Source organism: Ambystoma mexicanum, chromosome 2p (assembly GCF_040938575.1).
Source record: "Ambystoma mexicanum isolate Mex_15411 chromosome 2p, UKY_AmexF1_1, whole genome shotgun sequence".
NCBI classification, from domain to species: Eukaryota; Metazoa; Chordata; class Amphibia; order Caudata; family Ambystomatidae; genus Ambystoma; species Ambystoma mexicanum.
In genome coordinates this window covers 1,174,785,508-1,174,803,396 of record NC_090923.1, presented here as the reverse complement: position 1 = coordinate 1,174,803,396, position 17,889 = coordinate 1,174,785,508, and the positions used below count along the sequence as shown (strand labels likewise).

At 46.8% G+C, this 17,889-nt stretch overlaps 1 protein-coding gene across 1 annotated transcript in view; it reads left to right on the top strand.

Annotated features, from left to right (window-relative positions):
* Nucleotides 1-17,889, top strand: part of LOC138567863 (protein brambleberry-like) — a 47,610-nt gene that overhangs the window by 14,979 nt on the left and 14,742 nt on the right. The window contains exons 3-4 of the mRNA XM_069646355.1: nt 1,804-1,977; nt 3,186-3,343. Coding sequence (XP_069502456.1) covers nt 1,804-1,977; nt 3,186-3,343 — 332 coding nt within the window. The remainder of the gene's footprint in view (nt 1-1,803; nt 1,978-3,185; nt 3,344-17,889) is intronic.

Below are 17,889 nucleotides of genomic sequence, written 5' to 3'. Positions count from 1 at the left end.
GAACATGCAGAGTGAGTCGGGGCAGAGGGGAGAATAGAGAGTGAGAGTCGCAGAAGTCGCGAAAGAGTCCAGAGGAAGGACAGAAAGCATCCAGGTGGATGTTAAAGTCTCCAAGAAGGAGGAGTTGAGTGGTCGAGACCAGGAGGGAAGAGGAGAAGTCTGCCCACTCGGAGAGGAAGGAGGAGATCTGACCAGGTGGCCGATAGATAGTAGCCACAGTAAGGGAACGGTCAGGAGAGAGAGAGCCTGTGGACGAGGCATTCGAAAGAGTAGGCCTGCGTAGGAATGATGGGGAAGATCAGGGCTACACCCCCTCCCGAACGGTTGGATCTGGTTGCTGAGTGGATCTTGGAGCCATCCGGGAGGAGAGTGTGAAAGTTTGTGACAGAGCTGGCCGGGAACCGTGTCTCGGTGAGACCAAGGACATCAAGGTCAAGTTCTTCCAGGAGATGGCAGATGTCAGGAGTGTTTGACAGCAGAACGAGCGTTGAGAGTGGCAATATGGACAAGGTTGCTGTCCTTGAAAGACTTCTGGGGAGGGGTACAAATCAGAGGTACGCCCTGTGGAGGTGTAGCAGCCCAGGGGGCTCTGGGGGGGCAGAAGAGGAAGGATGAGATGGCAAGGTAGCCAAGGAGGAGACGAGGAAGCTGTGGGGGGGGGGGGGCGGGGGGACAGCAGGGCGTGGAAAGCGTCTATAAAAGAGAAGGTTGGCCTGAGGGCATTGGACCAAGACGGTACCATTCAGGTAAACATTAATGATGACCTTAGAGGAGTGGAAGGGGGGCCAGTAGGGCCTCCCGCTGGTTGCCACCATTAATGGAAGAAGAAGAGAAAGGAGAAAGCACAGAGACCATATGAAGAATCCATAGGTCTGGCGAGGGAACGACAAAAAGGATGTCGGTCAGGGTTTGCCTGGAGGAGGCACTGGTATAGGTGTCAGCAATAGGGAGGCTTGGGTTGGAGACCAGGATGTCCTTTTTTTTTAAAACTTCTTCCTACCAGATTTAGTGAGGAGAGCAGGATAGTCAATAGAGAAACAGTTAGAAAAGATAGGAGAAACAGAGTGCACCATAGAGTAGGAAGGCAGAGGAGAGAAGGGGGGAGGGGGTGGGGAGAAATCTAGGCAAGGACACGGGGAGGGGCGCAAGCAGACGAGACGAAGAGACGAGACAATTGAACAAGATGATAGGAGCTCAGATAATGGTATGAAGTTCGCTAGATGAATGCTTTGCTAAAAGGCAAAAAACACAGAACGGCACTACTTTCACACAGCAGTGCTGTATAGTGGGAAACGGGCCTAGGTTTTGCAAATGCAATTTAAACACTGGAGGGAACAAGAAAAACCTACCCAAGTCTGTAAGGCTGCTATGTGGCCGGTAGAGTGAAGGCTCTGTGCCTGACCCGGGCCACTCCTACCTTACTTATTTGCTGCTGGTTGACGGCTGGCAGCTGGCGTCCCCTGCTGACACCTGCAGACACGATGGGGAGCCGCCTCAGTTGGAGTCTCCCTTTGCCTCAGGGCCATTAAGACCAGTGGAAGACCAATGAGGGGAGGTGGGCGGGCTGGGAGGCGGGAGGAAGGGAAGGGAAAGCAACTAGGAAATGGAATAAGGGACGGGTTGGAACACAGAAAGCACAGATGGCGCTATGTGGTAGACAGACCTAAATCCTTTCTCCTCTGCCGTTTTTCAGCAACTTCTTTTTTCAAGAGCAACAGTTTATCGAGGTGAAGCAAGTTTAAAGGTTTCCTTGGCATGCCAAATGGTAGGTAGTAATCCTCATCTGATTTGCTTTCTATCTAGATCTGGTCGGATCTTCCCTGACTGCACTGAAAGCAGCTCTGTCCGAGACTGCACGCAGAGTATGGATGCTGTAGCCTTCGGCACATACACAGAATTCTTCACCCATGCACACAGCATCTGCTACTTCCTACAGAATGAGGTCTGGCAGAAGCAGGCAGAGGACACCATCCTGAGGTAAGATGGAATATAAGGGCTGTCTGCTCCATTACTAGTCTAAAGGGGAGTTATGGAGGACTTTGGAGAGGGCAGCCTGAGCTGATGGGTTCAGGAGGGGGTGGGGGGAGGGTCTGCCATAAAAGATAAACTTGCCACTCACTGTGACCCTCTATCGCTATAAAGGACTCTTGTCTGTGAGCTCCTGCAGTCATAACATTTGTGGCTTGGTGGGTTACGTGTTTGGTTTCAATAAAAATCTATTGTACTCAAATGAAGGTGCCAACATATAGGCTTCTTTTGCCTGGGGGCGAAGCCATAGTTGGAAAGCCATGCTTTGTTTCAGCAGGTGTATGCCACTTCTGTATCGCGTGGCAAGTGGTGTGGGTTAACATGCATCATCCATAAGGCCGTCTGGGGCCTGGCACTTCGTCTCTAAATACTCTCGTTGTCTTCGATCCTCTGGCTCCAACTCTCTGCTGGTCCAACGCTTCTCTAAGCAGAGAGCTGGTGGCAGATCTTTCCTCCGCTGGCTCCCTCCTCTGGAATAGTCAGAATCTCAATCTCTCTCTCTCTCTCTCTCTCTCCCCCTCTCCTGCAAGCTCCTCAAGACCAGCCTCTTCTCCTCCACCTTCCCTCTCTCCCTTCTGTGCTAACCATCTCTCAGTCCACTGAGATTGGCAGCCAGGCCCCTCAAGAGTCAATGCAGGGTCCTGGCCTTCTGTCCAAGCGCCCATCTGCTCTTGCCCGGGCCCTCACCTGGCTGTGGTGTTGCCTTAATCGCACTTGTGTTGTGTGGTTGCCCTCCCCGCTTCGGCTGCCACCATGCTCGCACTTAACTGTTGCCCTTGCAACAGGCACCATGGCACGTCCCCCTAGGGGCCCTCCAGCACTTACCCCTGCCCCCCCTCCCGCCACCTCTTCTCTGCACTGGCACAATCCTAATGTCACAAGGCCTAGTAGGGCTGTTGTGTTTATGCTTATGTTCCTTTCTTTGTTTGTTGTTTGTGCTTATGGGCCTTTGTTTGTTGTTTGATCTTCATTCCCATGCTCCATTCACATTGCCTTGTGGCGCTTTGAAACACTTTTTAGATGTATAAGCGCCTTACAAATGACCAATAAATAAACTGATGCAACACTATATTCTGGAGGGTAGTTTGTACCCATCTACAAATTCTTGCTCCTAGGAATGGACTGTTTAATGAGACCATCTCTGATTCTCTTCACAGGTTAACCGTAAACTCGGACAGTGTTGCCAGGCAATTAGAAGCCACTAATCAAATGGCAGAGGAGATGATCCAGACTCAGAATGCTACTCGTCAGACCCAGGAGGAGATCCTAAAGAATGGCGACTTGCTGAAAAGGGCACTACAGGATTCGACACAAGGCAAGTCTGTTCCTCCCGATCGGTCTGTTAGCCGTAAACAATTATGATCTAATAGTCATTGTACACCATATTATTCAAAGGCTCTTTTACTGGGAATGGCAAATCTACAAATAGCAGAGTATTCACAATTTGCTACAGCCTCTTTATTTTCCAGGTGTCCTTCTAATGCGTGTTGAATACCCGGAGTGCACACCAACTTCAGATGTGTACCCACCACAATTTGCTTGCGTCCATGCTCTGCCATCTTCTGATGTGGTCTAAATCTCCCATTACAACCATAGCATTGACATTTTGTGTTATCCAAAAGGACTTTGACCTTGAAATACCCAGAGATTTATCACTGAACGCGGAAAGGCCACCCCAAAGCCAGACGCGGATTAAGAAAGCCACTGCAGTTCCAATGGTTTAAGTATTTAACTTTTTTTGGGATAATTTGTAGAATACCAACATTTAGAGTAACTCACTTCAAGCATTCCTGCGGAGACATAGCGGAGGAAACAGTTAGAAACTGGACAGCAGCTGGATGGAGGGGGAGGCGGACTGAAAACGCAAAGAGATATGGAGACCAATTCACAATAAGCCTGTAATCGCATTCCTGAGACTGTGATGATAGCCCAGCATATGCCAAGGTGGGACCACATTGTAGGATGTATGATCCTTTTTGAGTTCAGGATGAGTGTATGTAGATACCAAAGAATATGTTCTTCAGGTGTATCCTGAACTTCAGAGCGATTTCTTAATTTGTTTAGATCAGTTACAATTCGTTGCAAAACGGCAGACCATGGGAATACAAAGGCTTGTCTCCGGTTCTTTCTTTCTTGGTGTAAATCTGTTGGCTGCGTAGTAAGGGAGATGCATGTAGGAAGGTATTTCAAGATCTCCTTTCATAAACCCGTGTGGGACCGGAAGAGTTTTTTTTTCCTTAATGACTTAGTGCACAGGTAAACAATTGAAAGATCGTCTAGGGACTTAAGACAGAGTACCTGTCATGCTACCTTTATTCAGATCCAGTTACATTGACTTAATTTGATTTCATTCTTGGATAGGCCTAGGTAGAACACATTCTTGCACAGAAGCCTGGAGAGGACCAAGGCCCGTACCACTTAGATCCTACTGCCCATATTAGATTTTCTTTTTTCTGTCTGTCGCTATGGCCTGACGGCATCCGATTATGGATGGGATGGCTTTCCCCTTCCTTATGAGTGTTGATCACTCTGGCTTTGCAACCAGAAGGAGGTGCAGGAAGAAGGGGGGGTTGTTTATGAATCTGATCATATGCAAGGTAGTGTACGGTGAGTCAGTTTGGTCCCATTTCCCATTCAGACTATTGCTGATCCTACAGTGGAGGATTTTAGAAAGACTGTTGGAAGATTGGGTTCTCTGCAACTTTCAGTATGCTAAGTGAATACTGGGATTTGCTGGTGTAGAGTTTGAAAGATAATTTCTCAATGGTGCTGGGTGCAATATAAGCATTGAACAATTAGGGTGAGGGGCCTGAGCATTGACTGCGCCACTAGAATTAACATGGTCTTAACAGGAAGTGACTTAGTCGGGGCTGTGCAGTCTATAAAATGGGATTCAATTAATTTATGGGTGGTACTTTCTGAGGCCTAGTATATCCTATCATTGTGCTGGTGTCTGCAGCACCATAGTTTGTTTTGTATGCCTTCTGGTGTCTTAATAGCAAACCTCAGACCCATGCTGTTCTACAGCTCGCCATTAAGTAGATCAGTAGGTCCCAAGTTAGTGCCACCTCTCTGGGAACCAAATGTGTGCACTTTTGTAATTTCAGAATGACCATTTGATTATTATGGTATGACTATTTGGAATTAAAATATGGTTGCATAACAGATTCACCCTATTGCCCGATGAGACTGCTGCCCAATATCTCAAAGGACCATGTTGCTGGCTTCTCTGACACCCCACTACCTATTGCTAGACTTTCTACTAGAGCCTTAGTTTCTGGATATTGTGGTGAACCAGGCGGAGTCGGACTCAAGGATGACATTTCAAGAGTGTTTATTAAACTACAAATGCCCATCTCTCCCTACTGCTAATAGTTTTGTAGGTAGGAAAATCCCTGGAAGGGTGTTCATCTTTTGTCAAAATCAAAAGTAGTCCTCCATCCAAACCTAATCGCTACCTGGCATCAACACTGTGGAAGAAACATAGAAATATAAGCCAAAGCAATAATAGCCTTTCAGCTTAGGCAATATGTACAGCCTATTGTCCTTTGCATCACTCTCTGGAGATGGATTTCATTTCATACAAAAATAGTTCAGAAAATAAGGGTTCTCAGCTCTCCTGTTAGCCTCTTCAAATAGACTTGTATGTCTCTATATAAATCAAATGTCTCAAGTTTGTTACGTGGAGGAATGTTTCCCGTGTTCCTTCTCCACCACCTTGTCCACTTTCTCTCTATTGGTTCTATATCTTGAACAGTTTGATTGAACCCTCTAGGTTTCCTTCTCCTTATGATTGTACCAATGACACTTGTTTCTCGGACTCTCCTCTGGCTTGCATGTTTCTTTAACCTTTCTGGTTGCATATGTGCTTCTTGCCAAGATTCAATACTCTGGTTTGTAGGGCTACTATAAGCCTCCTTGTCAGTTTCTTTCTGCGTTTTCTCTCACTTGCCTCCACTCTGGGCAACCCTGGTACCTTTTTTGCCTTTGGGTATGCTCCAGCTGCATGGCGTTCTAGCAGGGACGCTGTCGTTGGCTCTTCTCCACTGTGTCGCTGGCACATAAGCGTCAGCTTCTCTTCTGCCCAATTTGGCAGTCTCCCCGGTCCTCATGTTCCAAGTGGAGGATTCGCTCCTCCGTTTGTCCTAGCCTCATCCTAGATTCCCGGATCCCAGACCCACCAGAGATGCAGCGTGCTCACACTACCAGGTAAAATGGTCTTTCCATCCCTGTCTCTTACTTGACTGTAACTCCTTTCTCGGTGCCGGCATTCCAGCATCTCTGCCTTCTCTCTGTGTCCCTTCACTCTACTGCTTTCTCCATGGTTTAATGCGACTCAGCCCCTCCAAGACGTCTGTATGTTAGAAATTCATTTGCATTGTAGACCTGTAGCATCAGTGTGTTTTTTAAAGGTTGCACCTTTAAAAGAAAACAATGAAATATCAAATGACATGATGTCCAGGGTAGACCTACCTGTTGCTGCCCTGTTTGTTCATGGGATTCTTAATAAATTTGGTTTCCTTTGGTTCAAATTACCATTTGTATTGGTAACTATTTTAGTTGCACATTCTCTTCGTCGTTGGCTGTGTACTGTAAAACTATATACACTTTCTTTATGTTCTATTTTTACATCTCCTCAACAATGATGGTCCAAATTGTATTGAGATAAATCCAGTGCAGTACATTTACTTTTCATCCATCTAAAAACAAAAATCATAATGCAGTTTAATTTTGGTAGCCTTCAGTAAATTAATCCCCGAAATAGTTTAGGGCAGACCTTGTAAGTCTAACTTCCATTTCTTTCAGCCGTTAAATGTGAAAGTCTCAGTTTCTTTGGCATCATTACAGAATAGTAAGGCATGTACCCACTGGCAAAATCAGGCGGATAATTTCCCAGTGCAGCACTATGCACCTTTTTAACGCATATTGGTGACGAACCCGCAAATGTAGTGCTTGTCCCCCCCCCCCCCCCAACCACCACCTCCCCCTCCCCCCCCAACACCACCATCTCATGGGCCGTTCAGCATTATTGAGATGGGTCAAGTGTAATCTGAGATCTGATGGTAAATAATGTCCTTTACCTCGGAATGTCTGAATCACAGAGCATTCTCATTGTAAAAGTAATAAGCTTATGCCTTGGAATGTGCAACATGGATCTATTCCAGGATCTATTTTGTGGCGCCAATGAGACGTTGCATAGTATTTACTAAGCATATTAAAATTATCTAGTCTCATTTAGCGATTCCTAGCCAAATGCTCACACCTGATCTTTGAACAACTCGTGACAAATCTAGAGACGTCACTTCTCCCTGAGGGGATCCCCTTCCCATGAGGCCAGGGAGGTGAGGCCACTATCCGATGGCCCTCCTGTGAGTGGTACACAGCGGAAGGATCTCATGGGAAGATACTCCCCTTCTGAAAACCGGGGAGATCGTGGTATACCAACCCCCCACCCACACCCTGTACACCTTCCTATCCCATAAACCTCCCATCCATATCCCATGTATGTATGTATGTCTGTAAGGCAACAAGTTTAACATGCACTGAGATGAGGAAGAGTGGGGACTAACTGAGTATGACTCCCTTGACAAGTACTGCAACGAGACGGAGGTGCAGAACAATGAAGAGTTATGGTGAGGACTGGAATAAACATTTTAGTTGTTTTTACCCACTTTTCATAAAAAGGAAAGAAGGAATGACCAATAGGTCGAGCCATCCCTGGGGGAGCTGCAAGCGTAGGAGGCCCAGCATGGAAGACAGAAAAGGTTAGTGACCGGGACGCTGGTGAGGAGCGGAGACTTCCTGATCAGTCTGACGTGAAAAGACTGACCTGAAAGCTGGAAAAGCCAAAGCCCATACCTGGAGGGAAGACTATCTGCGCGGTCGAGCTGGGACACGCAGACGTTGAGAAGTCCACAACTGTGGAGCCGCTGCAGTAGGCCAGAGAGGGAGAGGAGGAAGGCGCAGGAAGGCAGAGAACGGGAGAATCTGAGCCAGAGACCAACCAGAGCACACCGGCAGAAACCCTAAAGGTACCAGGGTTACTGGGACGGTTGGTGGGGCCATAACTGGGCTGTAGGAGAAGGAGCAGATAAGACCACACACCCTCACTACAAGTGGGGGGACCCTGTAGGCAAAGAAACCCTAGAGAACACCAAACTGAGAAATATCAAAATACGGACCAGCACCCACAAAAGAAGAGATATACATCTTCTTCATGGCGGATACCTGACAGAAGGGGGAACCAGGTCTGCCGGATTACAATGTTAGAGGAAGCCTGGGTCTGGGACAACAAGGTGAAGGAGAGGCCAGCGGAGAAAGGAGTAATCCCCCCTGGCTATATCAAACTCTGAAGCCAGGATACCAAGGGAAGGGAGTCATTCTCGTAGTTACCAAGTTGTAAAGACTTTCTGAAGCAGACTGTTAGCCAGTGTCTGCAAAGGAGAAGTAGTTTAACTTTTGTCTTGTATTGGAGGACAATTTGGACCTGGGGAAGAGAGTAAGTCCCCTAAGAAGTAAACGCCTGGAAGTAAATTTGTATCCCACTCTAGAAGAAGGAAGGCATTCTTCTACGCCAGGATCTACTTTATCTATAGTTACATTTTAAAGTGTAAGGGACAGAAGTAAGGTTTTTGACACAGGAAGGCAGACTATTGATTTACACAGGCATTCTGACAGAAGCCTTAGTGTTTTAGTTGAGGTAGGGAAACCCCTCTTAGAGTTGGGGGGAAAGTTAGGTTTTCTCTTTATTATTTTGACAAAATATAGACCTGTCGGTCTCCTCCTTCTGCACCCTTACAAACTTCATCCCTACTTTCGCCTCCCTTTCCTCTTGACCGCAGCAGATGGTTTATTTATCACGTCCATTACTGAGGTATACATAAGGGTCACTAATTGCTTCACTAGATGCTTTGAAACATTGGTCATGCTTGGCATCTCCACTAATCAACAGTTTATCCTTATTGTATCTGTAATTTGGCCATATATTAGCACCAACATAGCATTCTCTTCAGCTGTACAGTATCCTGAAACTGCTCAATCGTGATGGACTCATCCCAATATAAACTACCCACTGTGTTTAGCCCTGCTGCCTCCAGCCCCCATCACCTACCTTAAGTGTCAGCCCCTGATTCCAGGTGAGTTATACTCCAGACTACAATGGTACAATCTTTTGCAAAAGGAGGAGAATATCTATTGAACTCAATTAGAATATGTGGCTTTATATTCGCTGGCTAACTCTGTACAATATGTAAAAAATGTACTCCTATAAAATGCCTGCAAATTGCTACCACAACCCCTGTGCCCTTTATGATTGACTTAGCTAGAGTATCTAACTGATCCTAGATTACTTCAATAACCAGATGTCTGCCAGGATTGGGCCATTGCACTTTTAAAATACAGATTTTGGAGTAAAGCATGGCAAGTTTGCAAAAGTATGAAATTGTTTGTTTGATGGAGTAAACCCTACCGCCAGAGAGAATCCACCAGCCGTAGTGCTGTTTAAACCATGTGGCAGTGTATATATGGATTGCTGAATAATGAATTGTCATGTGATCTGTAACCCATATAAGGTATTGGTGTCCTAAAGGCTTTACCCAATTTCTGACTAATTCACATGCAGCCCTAATACCATTCAAATGTAACCAACTATACCACTTTGGGTTCCTAAGCTAGAACATGTAGGTGCTGTCTGTATAAAGATGTCACTGAGCATATTCTCTGAATAACCATACCCACATCAAGCACTTTCTCACATTTGGCTATAGCGGCTCCAAATCAAGCATTGGGGAAAAACTGCGTGCACCCCTGGTTGAGTGTCCCCCTTTAACTTGAATAGGGAAGTCATTCTGCCATTGAAATGGACTGCTGCACGAGGCTTGGTGTGTTATTATGGTTATTGATCTCTGCATGCAGTGTTCTAGTCCTAGGTTTTCAGCAGCGACAGTAGCCACTTGCAGAACAGTTGCATCACCGCCCCAGAGTGTTTACTGGCCTTTCTAATCTCATTCCATAATCTCCAAATTGTCATGTGGATTATCTAGCAGGGATACACAAGCTTAATCCACTTGCACACATTTACACGTCAATGGTGTCAATCTCACTGCTTTCATTTTCACTAATATTTGACTGGCTATTTCGGTGCCAATGGCCTTTGTGAGCCCCCCTCCCCCTAACTGGGGATGAAAGACTTCTTTGCAATTTTCTGTAGGATTGTTTCTCTTTTTGTTTTCAGAGAAGGGAGATTGGCTCCCAGCTAGATAGCAAGGTTTCCCACAAGCTTTCTCTCACCTTGTGGTCTCCAAATTCCTACCCTTTTGGTCTACTTCCTGGAAGAATACTCAGTTTGGTTTATGCTCAGGAGTCCCGCCATCCACCAAGTATCCAGCTACATTGCTTGTCCGAGGCAGACAGAATTCATGACCATATAGGGCTCTATCCCTTTTTGTGAATGGAAGCGGTACATGTTTTACCTTTTACTTTACTTTATTAAATTTGTAACGCTCACACATTGACCCATAGGCTTTAGAGCACAGACTGGCTCGCAACAAAAACACTAAGAGTTCTGACTCAGTCAAGAATATAGGAAAGAACGGTGCAATGATCAGAAACCATGAAAGAGATCTAAGCAAACAATTCATTCTTTAGCCTCTTTTCTAACGTATCCGTAGATTCTATGCTTCTCACATCCCTGGGCAGATCATTCCATAGCCTGGGAGCGATCCCATAGCAGGCTCCCTCTAGAGCCTTCTCAGTTCTGCAACTAAGAGTCAAAAACATATACTGATTATTTGACCTCTGCAATCTAACATGACTTTTTTTTGGTGAGTAGGGTTTGCAGGTATGCCGGCATCTTATGCTGCCTGCACTTTTGGGTTATAAATAGGACTCGAAACTAAATGCCGGATTCCACCGGAAGCCAATGAAGTGAGCGTCTCGTCGTAGTTACATGGTCTCTGCGAGAGAGTCCTAATAACACCCTTACTGCTCCATTTTGGATTACCTGCAAGTTTCTTACAGATAGACTCATTGATTCCAATCAAGAGACTCGAGCAATAATCTATCTTGGCTGCTATTATTGCCCTTGCTATCGTGTCTGCATTGGCCTGCGAAATCGGGGGCCGAAGTTGAGCCAGGAGTCTAATATAATCGGCATATGATGAGACAATAGTAGAGATATGAGGCTTCATGGTTTGATGTTGGTCTAGCACAACCCCCAACGTCTTTACTTTCTTAAGAGGACAGATTTTTACATCTCCTAAATGGAAGCATTCGTATGCTGTACCCAATTTTGGAGCATATTGGGCGAACCAACAACTAAAAGCTCAGTCTTCCCTCTGTTCAAGGTTAGTTTGTTCTGAACCATCCATGACTCAATAGGTTGGTAGGTATCAATACTTCGTCCAGGTCATGAATCCCAGAAAGAGGGATGGTACACGGTGTATCTTCCACGTAGTAAAAGTAACCCCCCCCCCCCTCATGCTAACATTGCAAAGAACGGAACAGTGAATAGGATATATAAGCAAGGCGCGGTGCAGAAGCCCTGAGGCACCCCAAAGCTGACATTAATGGGTGCAGCCTCTGCTTCCGGACCGAATACACAACTCTCTCGGTTGCTAAGAAAAGACGGCATCCACTGAGTCTCCTCGGGGGAGAAGTTGGCAACCTCACCCAACCTGGTGGCTAAGATGTGATGAATCCACCAGGTCGAATGCTGCTGACAAATCCAACAGCATAAGAAGGGAGGCAAAACTCCTACTGACTTTCTTACAGAGGATGGCCTCTTAGTACATCCTTAAGGTAATTTCTGCCATAAACCAAATGAATCAACTAAGATCTCACATAGGGACGTGATGTCTTTGAGACACACCAATTCCGAGCGGCAGAGAGTGTCTCGGGGGTGCATTAGTCGTGCATCCTGGTTTGGGCTTATGATTTAGGACTGCAGTGGGTGGGAAGGAAATTCTGTAAACCAGTCAGGAAAAACAAAAGTAGAGGGACTCTTGCCAGTAGTAGTCTAGGGATTTCGCCTTGGCATCCACTCTTGCATGTCCTCCTATGTACCACTAGCATATTTTGCACTGGAGTGGCGGAAGGTGTTTATAAATCGATACTCCGGGTCTATCCGCTACAAAAGTTTTCATGCAGCTGATTCCTTTAACGGCAATAGAAATTGAATTCACTATGATGCCTGTGTGGAACCCTATTTGCATTGTAGCGAAGTCTCATCAATTTTGTGCCATCCAGAAATCGTTCTAGAATATTCTGTGTGCAGTGGTAATACTGTGCAAGGGCCATTTATTTCAAAGATTCTCTGATTCAATGTGATTCTACATAGTCTGCATTGTATGGTATCCTGCTTTGCCTGTATTCAGCCAGGGCAGAACCCTACTGGCCTTGCTCTTTCCCCATACCATTTAGCCTTTTTATTACGATCCATACATTTGATTACCCTACCAGTCATCAAATTTGGCATTAGCCTAGTGGATTTTAACCATCATCTCATTATGACTCATTTTCTTTCTAGCAATCTGGGTCCTTGTGTCAACAGAAAAATGCAAGGGGAGGAAGGATAGCTTGGGGCAACGGGTTTGTCTTGTGTTGCACTGCGTCGTCTTCCTTTCAAGTTCGTATCTCGATCCTGCGCTTAGAAACTCGATCCTGCGCTTAGAAACCACTCTCTGGTATTAAGTGCGTCATAAATAAAGTCAGAAGGTAGCATTCAAAACCTTTATTCCACTGTCAGGATAGGAGAAGGGTAAACTACTACAACCAAAACACTAGTCTTTCCAGAACCAAATGGCACATTCCTATCTGGGAAGAATCTAGAGTGGCTGGATGTGGTGAATTGTAAAAAGGAAGGGTTTCTGGCTTAAGAGTGATGGAGGTCTCAATTCAGTTGTACTATCATTGCGCTATAGAGCTCTCCTCAATGGGGAAGGGCTTGGTTTAAATGCATTTAGTTTCTAGGAGCATTAAAATATGAATCGTAGGAAATCATGAATCGTTAGAAATCGCACTCTGGTGAAGTAATCACTCTGTGGTGAAGTTGTCAGGCTGATTTAGCACAGTGTTTCATGGGCCGAACTATGGGAATGTGCATTTATCCCAGGAGTCCCTAGCTGAAATTCCTGAAGAAGTCACGGTTCTGTGCAGTGTCCTATTTGCTTCTGGACAACCTCAGTCCTAGGATGTAGTGCCCTGTTCACTTTTTAATCCTACCAGCAAGTATTACTCACCTTTTCCTTAGAATATTTGGTCAGATTGTCATATTTTCACCCTATTCTCACCCTCCAGCCAGTGTTCGACCTGGTCAGCAGTCTTTCTCGATTTCAGTCACCTGATTTTTCTCACCCTCTTGCCAAGGTTGCCCTCCTGGAAAAGACAGACCGCTAGATTTCCTTACTTTGGTCAAATCCTTATTTAACTCTTGCCACCAGTCCTGTCCTATGTGTACCTTTTGCTCACTTTCCTTTGAGCATCTCATTGTGTGGATTCTATCCCAAAATCAGCAGTCTGCCCTGTGTTCTGATCCTCCTGTTTCTATTACTTTCTTGATGTCCCCAGTGCCCCTGCATGTTCCAGAGCACCCCCACCCCCTAGCAAACTCTCCCAATGCCTAATCTAGTGTATTGCCCCCCCACATTCTCTTCCCTTCTACTCTCCCTGACCCATTGGCCCTCTATTTCCTTACCTTCTCGGCCAATGCACCCTCCCCCCATCCCCCTCTCATGTAGCACTGCTGTCCCAGCTGTGTCCTTCGCAGCTCCGTCCTCCCACTGCGACACCTCTCCCGATCATACTTTTCTGCTTCCCCTTGGGCAGCTATGATGCACCGCCTTCCCTAATACACAATGGAAGCATATGAAATGGACATTGCATGCTAGATTGCATGCAACATGCTTTTTTCACAGTGCACACTGGGAACTTTTTCACCAGTGAGGAAAGGCTCTGCTCAGTTTTTTCCCAGCTTAAAGTCTCTAGTTCAGCATTTCCTCCTCCTTTTATCCTTATCATGCACGCTACCCCTCCTCTGTGAACCAGAACCTGGCCTGAGCTGTTGATGGCAGAGCCTTGAGCTGTTTCTAGTCCTGATTGGGGTTAATGTGTAATAGTAGTCATCGAGGAAGATGGCTCCTAAGAGTCTCCGGTCGAAGTGAGGGCAAATGGAGCAACATACCCCTCTCCCAGTGGCCCGACCCGATGCCCACAGTGTGAACAGGCCGTGTGAGCAGCAGAAGAGCCCACGGGCATTCCTCTGATGTTTGGGGTGCCCGCAGAAGGGGTGCCCTGGAGGACAGATCCGGGAGCTCTAAAGATGGCGCCAGCTGATGTAGACCATACAGTGGCGGCTGCGAGTAACCGGTGTAGCTCGGGGAGGTGGATGGAATGTGGGTACACAGTGCGCAACTTTGCACATGTGTTGGCGAGTCCTGGTGGGCTTTGACAGGGGCTGGCCAGCTTGGCTATGAGGAGCATAGCACGAGTGGCTCTGTGGTCACTTGCTGCTGTACAAGCCTGTTCAACTTGAGCGGAGGCTGCACGGGGTGGTGGTGTGCCTAAGACCTCTGCTCCACATAAGCTTTTGCAGGTGCCGTGGAAATAACAGCTGTGAAGCAGGCACCCCTGCCCTGAGCAAGCCTGGGAGAGAGCGGCAAGAAATGGAGCGTGCAGCTGATAGCGGGAGGCAGGTGATGGAGCCCAAGGAGATTATCACTCGGGCAAAGTGGAGGTCTGCTTCAGTGGGTTAAAGAACATGCTGGTGAGCTACCACCACGGGGTGAGGGACTGTTGGGAAGCTGCTGTGCCTGACGCTGCCTGATACTGTTGCTGGCAGTGGGGACCCGAGACAAATCACTGTGTAGTACATGAATGGCCATGCAATACCTCTAAGAGCCATACATGACAACCCTCCCAGTTCTCCTAAGTGTACTAGATAGGCTAACCGTCACAGCATTTGTGGCACAACTGTTAACGGCTGAGGCATTGTGTGAACTGGAGTGGGGTGTCCTGGAAGGGGAACCGTAAAACAGCGTGACAGTGATTGGAGCATAGTGCATGAAGATTGTGAAAGCACCCATACTTGCACCTGGCTTCAGCCTATACCATGGCGAAGACACCTGAATTGGGGAGCTTCATATTCACAATCCTGCAACCAGCTGATCAACGCAGTGAGGTGGTGATGGCCCGACGGTTCATACCGCTGACCCGCTTTTGACTCTGCTCATTCTGATGTACACCAGAAATCAGGAAGAAAATTCATAAAAACGCAGAGGGGCCTTCTCATAAGACCCTGTGAAAGGGGCCCCTAGGGGACCCTGACATCTATGGAAACAAGGCGAGTCACCACACACGATAGATACGCCAGACACAAGGTTGTATTCCCAAAGCTAGGGTTTATTGCAAAGCAAAAGTCTCAGTTGGCCAAACTCGGTCTCACGCCCCGCGACGTGTATCTCTAGACCTCGAGGGATGCAAGAGAGTGAATTACATACATCAGTTACATATATACAAAATGCATATCAAACAATCAGCTATGATATGTTTAACACCCCCCTTATTGGGTTTCTTTGAACTTGGTGTGATGATGGACATCTCCGACTACTATGACACCTTCAAACATCTATTCTAGTAACAATTTGCAATTTGTGAGTGCGAAGGCATGTTTCAGTTGTTGAATAGAACACATTGCTTCTGTTCTTGGGACGCGAGCTACATACGGGGGCGGGGGGGAGTTGCATTCCGGACCTTGCTATCTATCAGGTGCTATTCGCGTCCTGGGAGACAACACGCTCTAGCGGGCTCAGCAAAGGGGGGCCGTAAGAAAAGCATAATTCAAGCCTTTAGCAGTATTATTCTAACATATTCTACCATATAACGAGACTGGCTGGCAGCTGTGAAATGATTAAATGCCCTGCAGCTCTGCTTCAATGCTACATTCGGGAGGAAGCCGGGCATTCTTCCTGGCGCTGCCTACGTTTGTGTTTCAGCAAACTCTTGTTATCCTCGCGGCCTTGTCCTTTTCACATACAGACAACAATGTTTTACAGTCGAGCAGTGTAAGCGGAAAATATGCTGCAAAGCAATAGGAACAGAAAGCAATGAGCAATGGTTGAAAAACAAAATGGCGATTCTTGTTACATCAAAATGGCCGTTCATTGGCAAACTCAAAAACCTATATTTTGTCATATCGTGCATGAGACGGTTGGCCCACGGCCACCAAAATGCGTTTGCGGTCACAAAGTAGAGGTATCCATATTTCTAGACTGACACCTGGCGCTGGACAAGTGTCAGAAACGGGGCAGAGAGTCTCCGAAATGGAAGATGCATTATGTGAGCAGTCATACAAGGTGGGAAAATGCTCCAATAAAATAGAAGCTTTAGAAGTGCGTTGCAAAGCCCTGGAGGATAAACAAGAAGATGGTTAAAATCGCTCCCACAGGAACAGCATTTGCATCTGTGGTATCTCTTCAGCTGTGCGGGATGATGAAATTCCAGACTTTGTGGTGGGCCTCTTCATTCCATCTTGGACCTTTCATATGACTTTGCCATTGAACTGGATAGGACTCATCTGACTAGGGCCTGAACTCCCTGCCCCAGTACAAGCTTCCGTATGTGTTGTCCTGAGTACATTTCTTTAAGCTGAAGGAGCGAATAATGGCTGCTGCTTGATAATATCCAACAATCACCTTTCCTAATATGTCCCTTTCCTTGTATCAAGACTTTGCTTTTTCCACTCTAGAGAAACTGAGAGCTGCAGCCATTGACTGGCTGCGGATCAAGGAAGTGAACTACAGATGGGGAGGGGGGGGTGGTTCCCAACCGCGCTCAGCTTTTCGTATCAAAGGAAGCAATGGGTTGTTCATACTCGGAAGGAAGGGGAGAGCTTGTTGAGGGGAGGCGGTGGGTGGGGAGGCGCTGAAACGGAGGGGTCGAGCCCAGCCCTTGCAAAAATGGATGAATGTGGGTAGGGGGAGGAAAGTAAAGGGTCCGATCCGGAAACTTGAGAATGGTTAAAAGGTAAGGGTGCTGGGGGATATATGATGTGATCTGCTAGGTTGTGTTCTTCTTGCTCCTATAGCATGTCAGAGGGTAGTGTGGGGCGAAATGACTGAGCTGTGTTGGGTTACGATGGGGAGAGGGAGTGCTGGTTGAAGGCATGTTTTGGTTCCTGCCAAGTCTGGTTCCCGTACCATGTATCTGGGGGGAGAATCTGTTGAAAATGTTTTATTGGTTGTATGGGGAGACGTAGGTGGGAAGGGGTGGTTTGTGGGGGTTACGTTGCAATTGGTTACAGTGGAGATGTCTGTGCATGTGCAGCATTTATGGGGGCGTTTTTGCGTGGGAGGACCTTTGGTGGGGCCAAGCTAAGTAGATTGGGAGCAATGTCTGAGGATCAGTCTTAAGTAGAGGAGGAGGATCATATTCAGCTGGGAACCTGGAATGTTCAGGGGTTGAACTACCCAGTGAAGGGGTAGTTGGTTTTCTGGAAATTAAGCAAAATGTCAGTCCATAGTATTTCTGCAGGAAACTTGCATGCTTGTTCAGGATGAAAAGTGGTTGCGTACGAAAGCATTCCCAAGCCAGTTCTTTGACTCGGGTAGGGAGAAAAAGCAGGGAGTGGCAATACTGCTGTGTGAACAGATCCCAATGACGAGGGTTAAGGTTTTGCCACCCCCTGGGGATATGTGTTTCTCAAAGGCTTCATCTGAGAGCCAATGTTCACTCTGATATCTCTATATGCTCCAAATGTGGAGCAGGATGAGTTTCTGGAGGGTTTCCTGTCTCATACACTAGCCTTCGCAAGAGGGTAAAATGATGATTTGAGGGGTGTGGGGGGGGCGAGACTTTAACCTGTTGCCT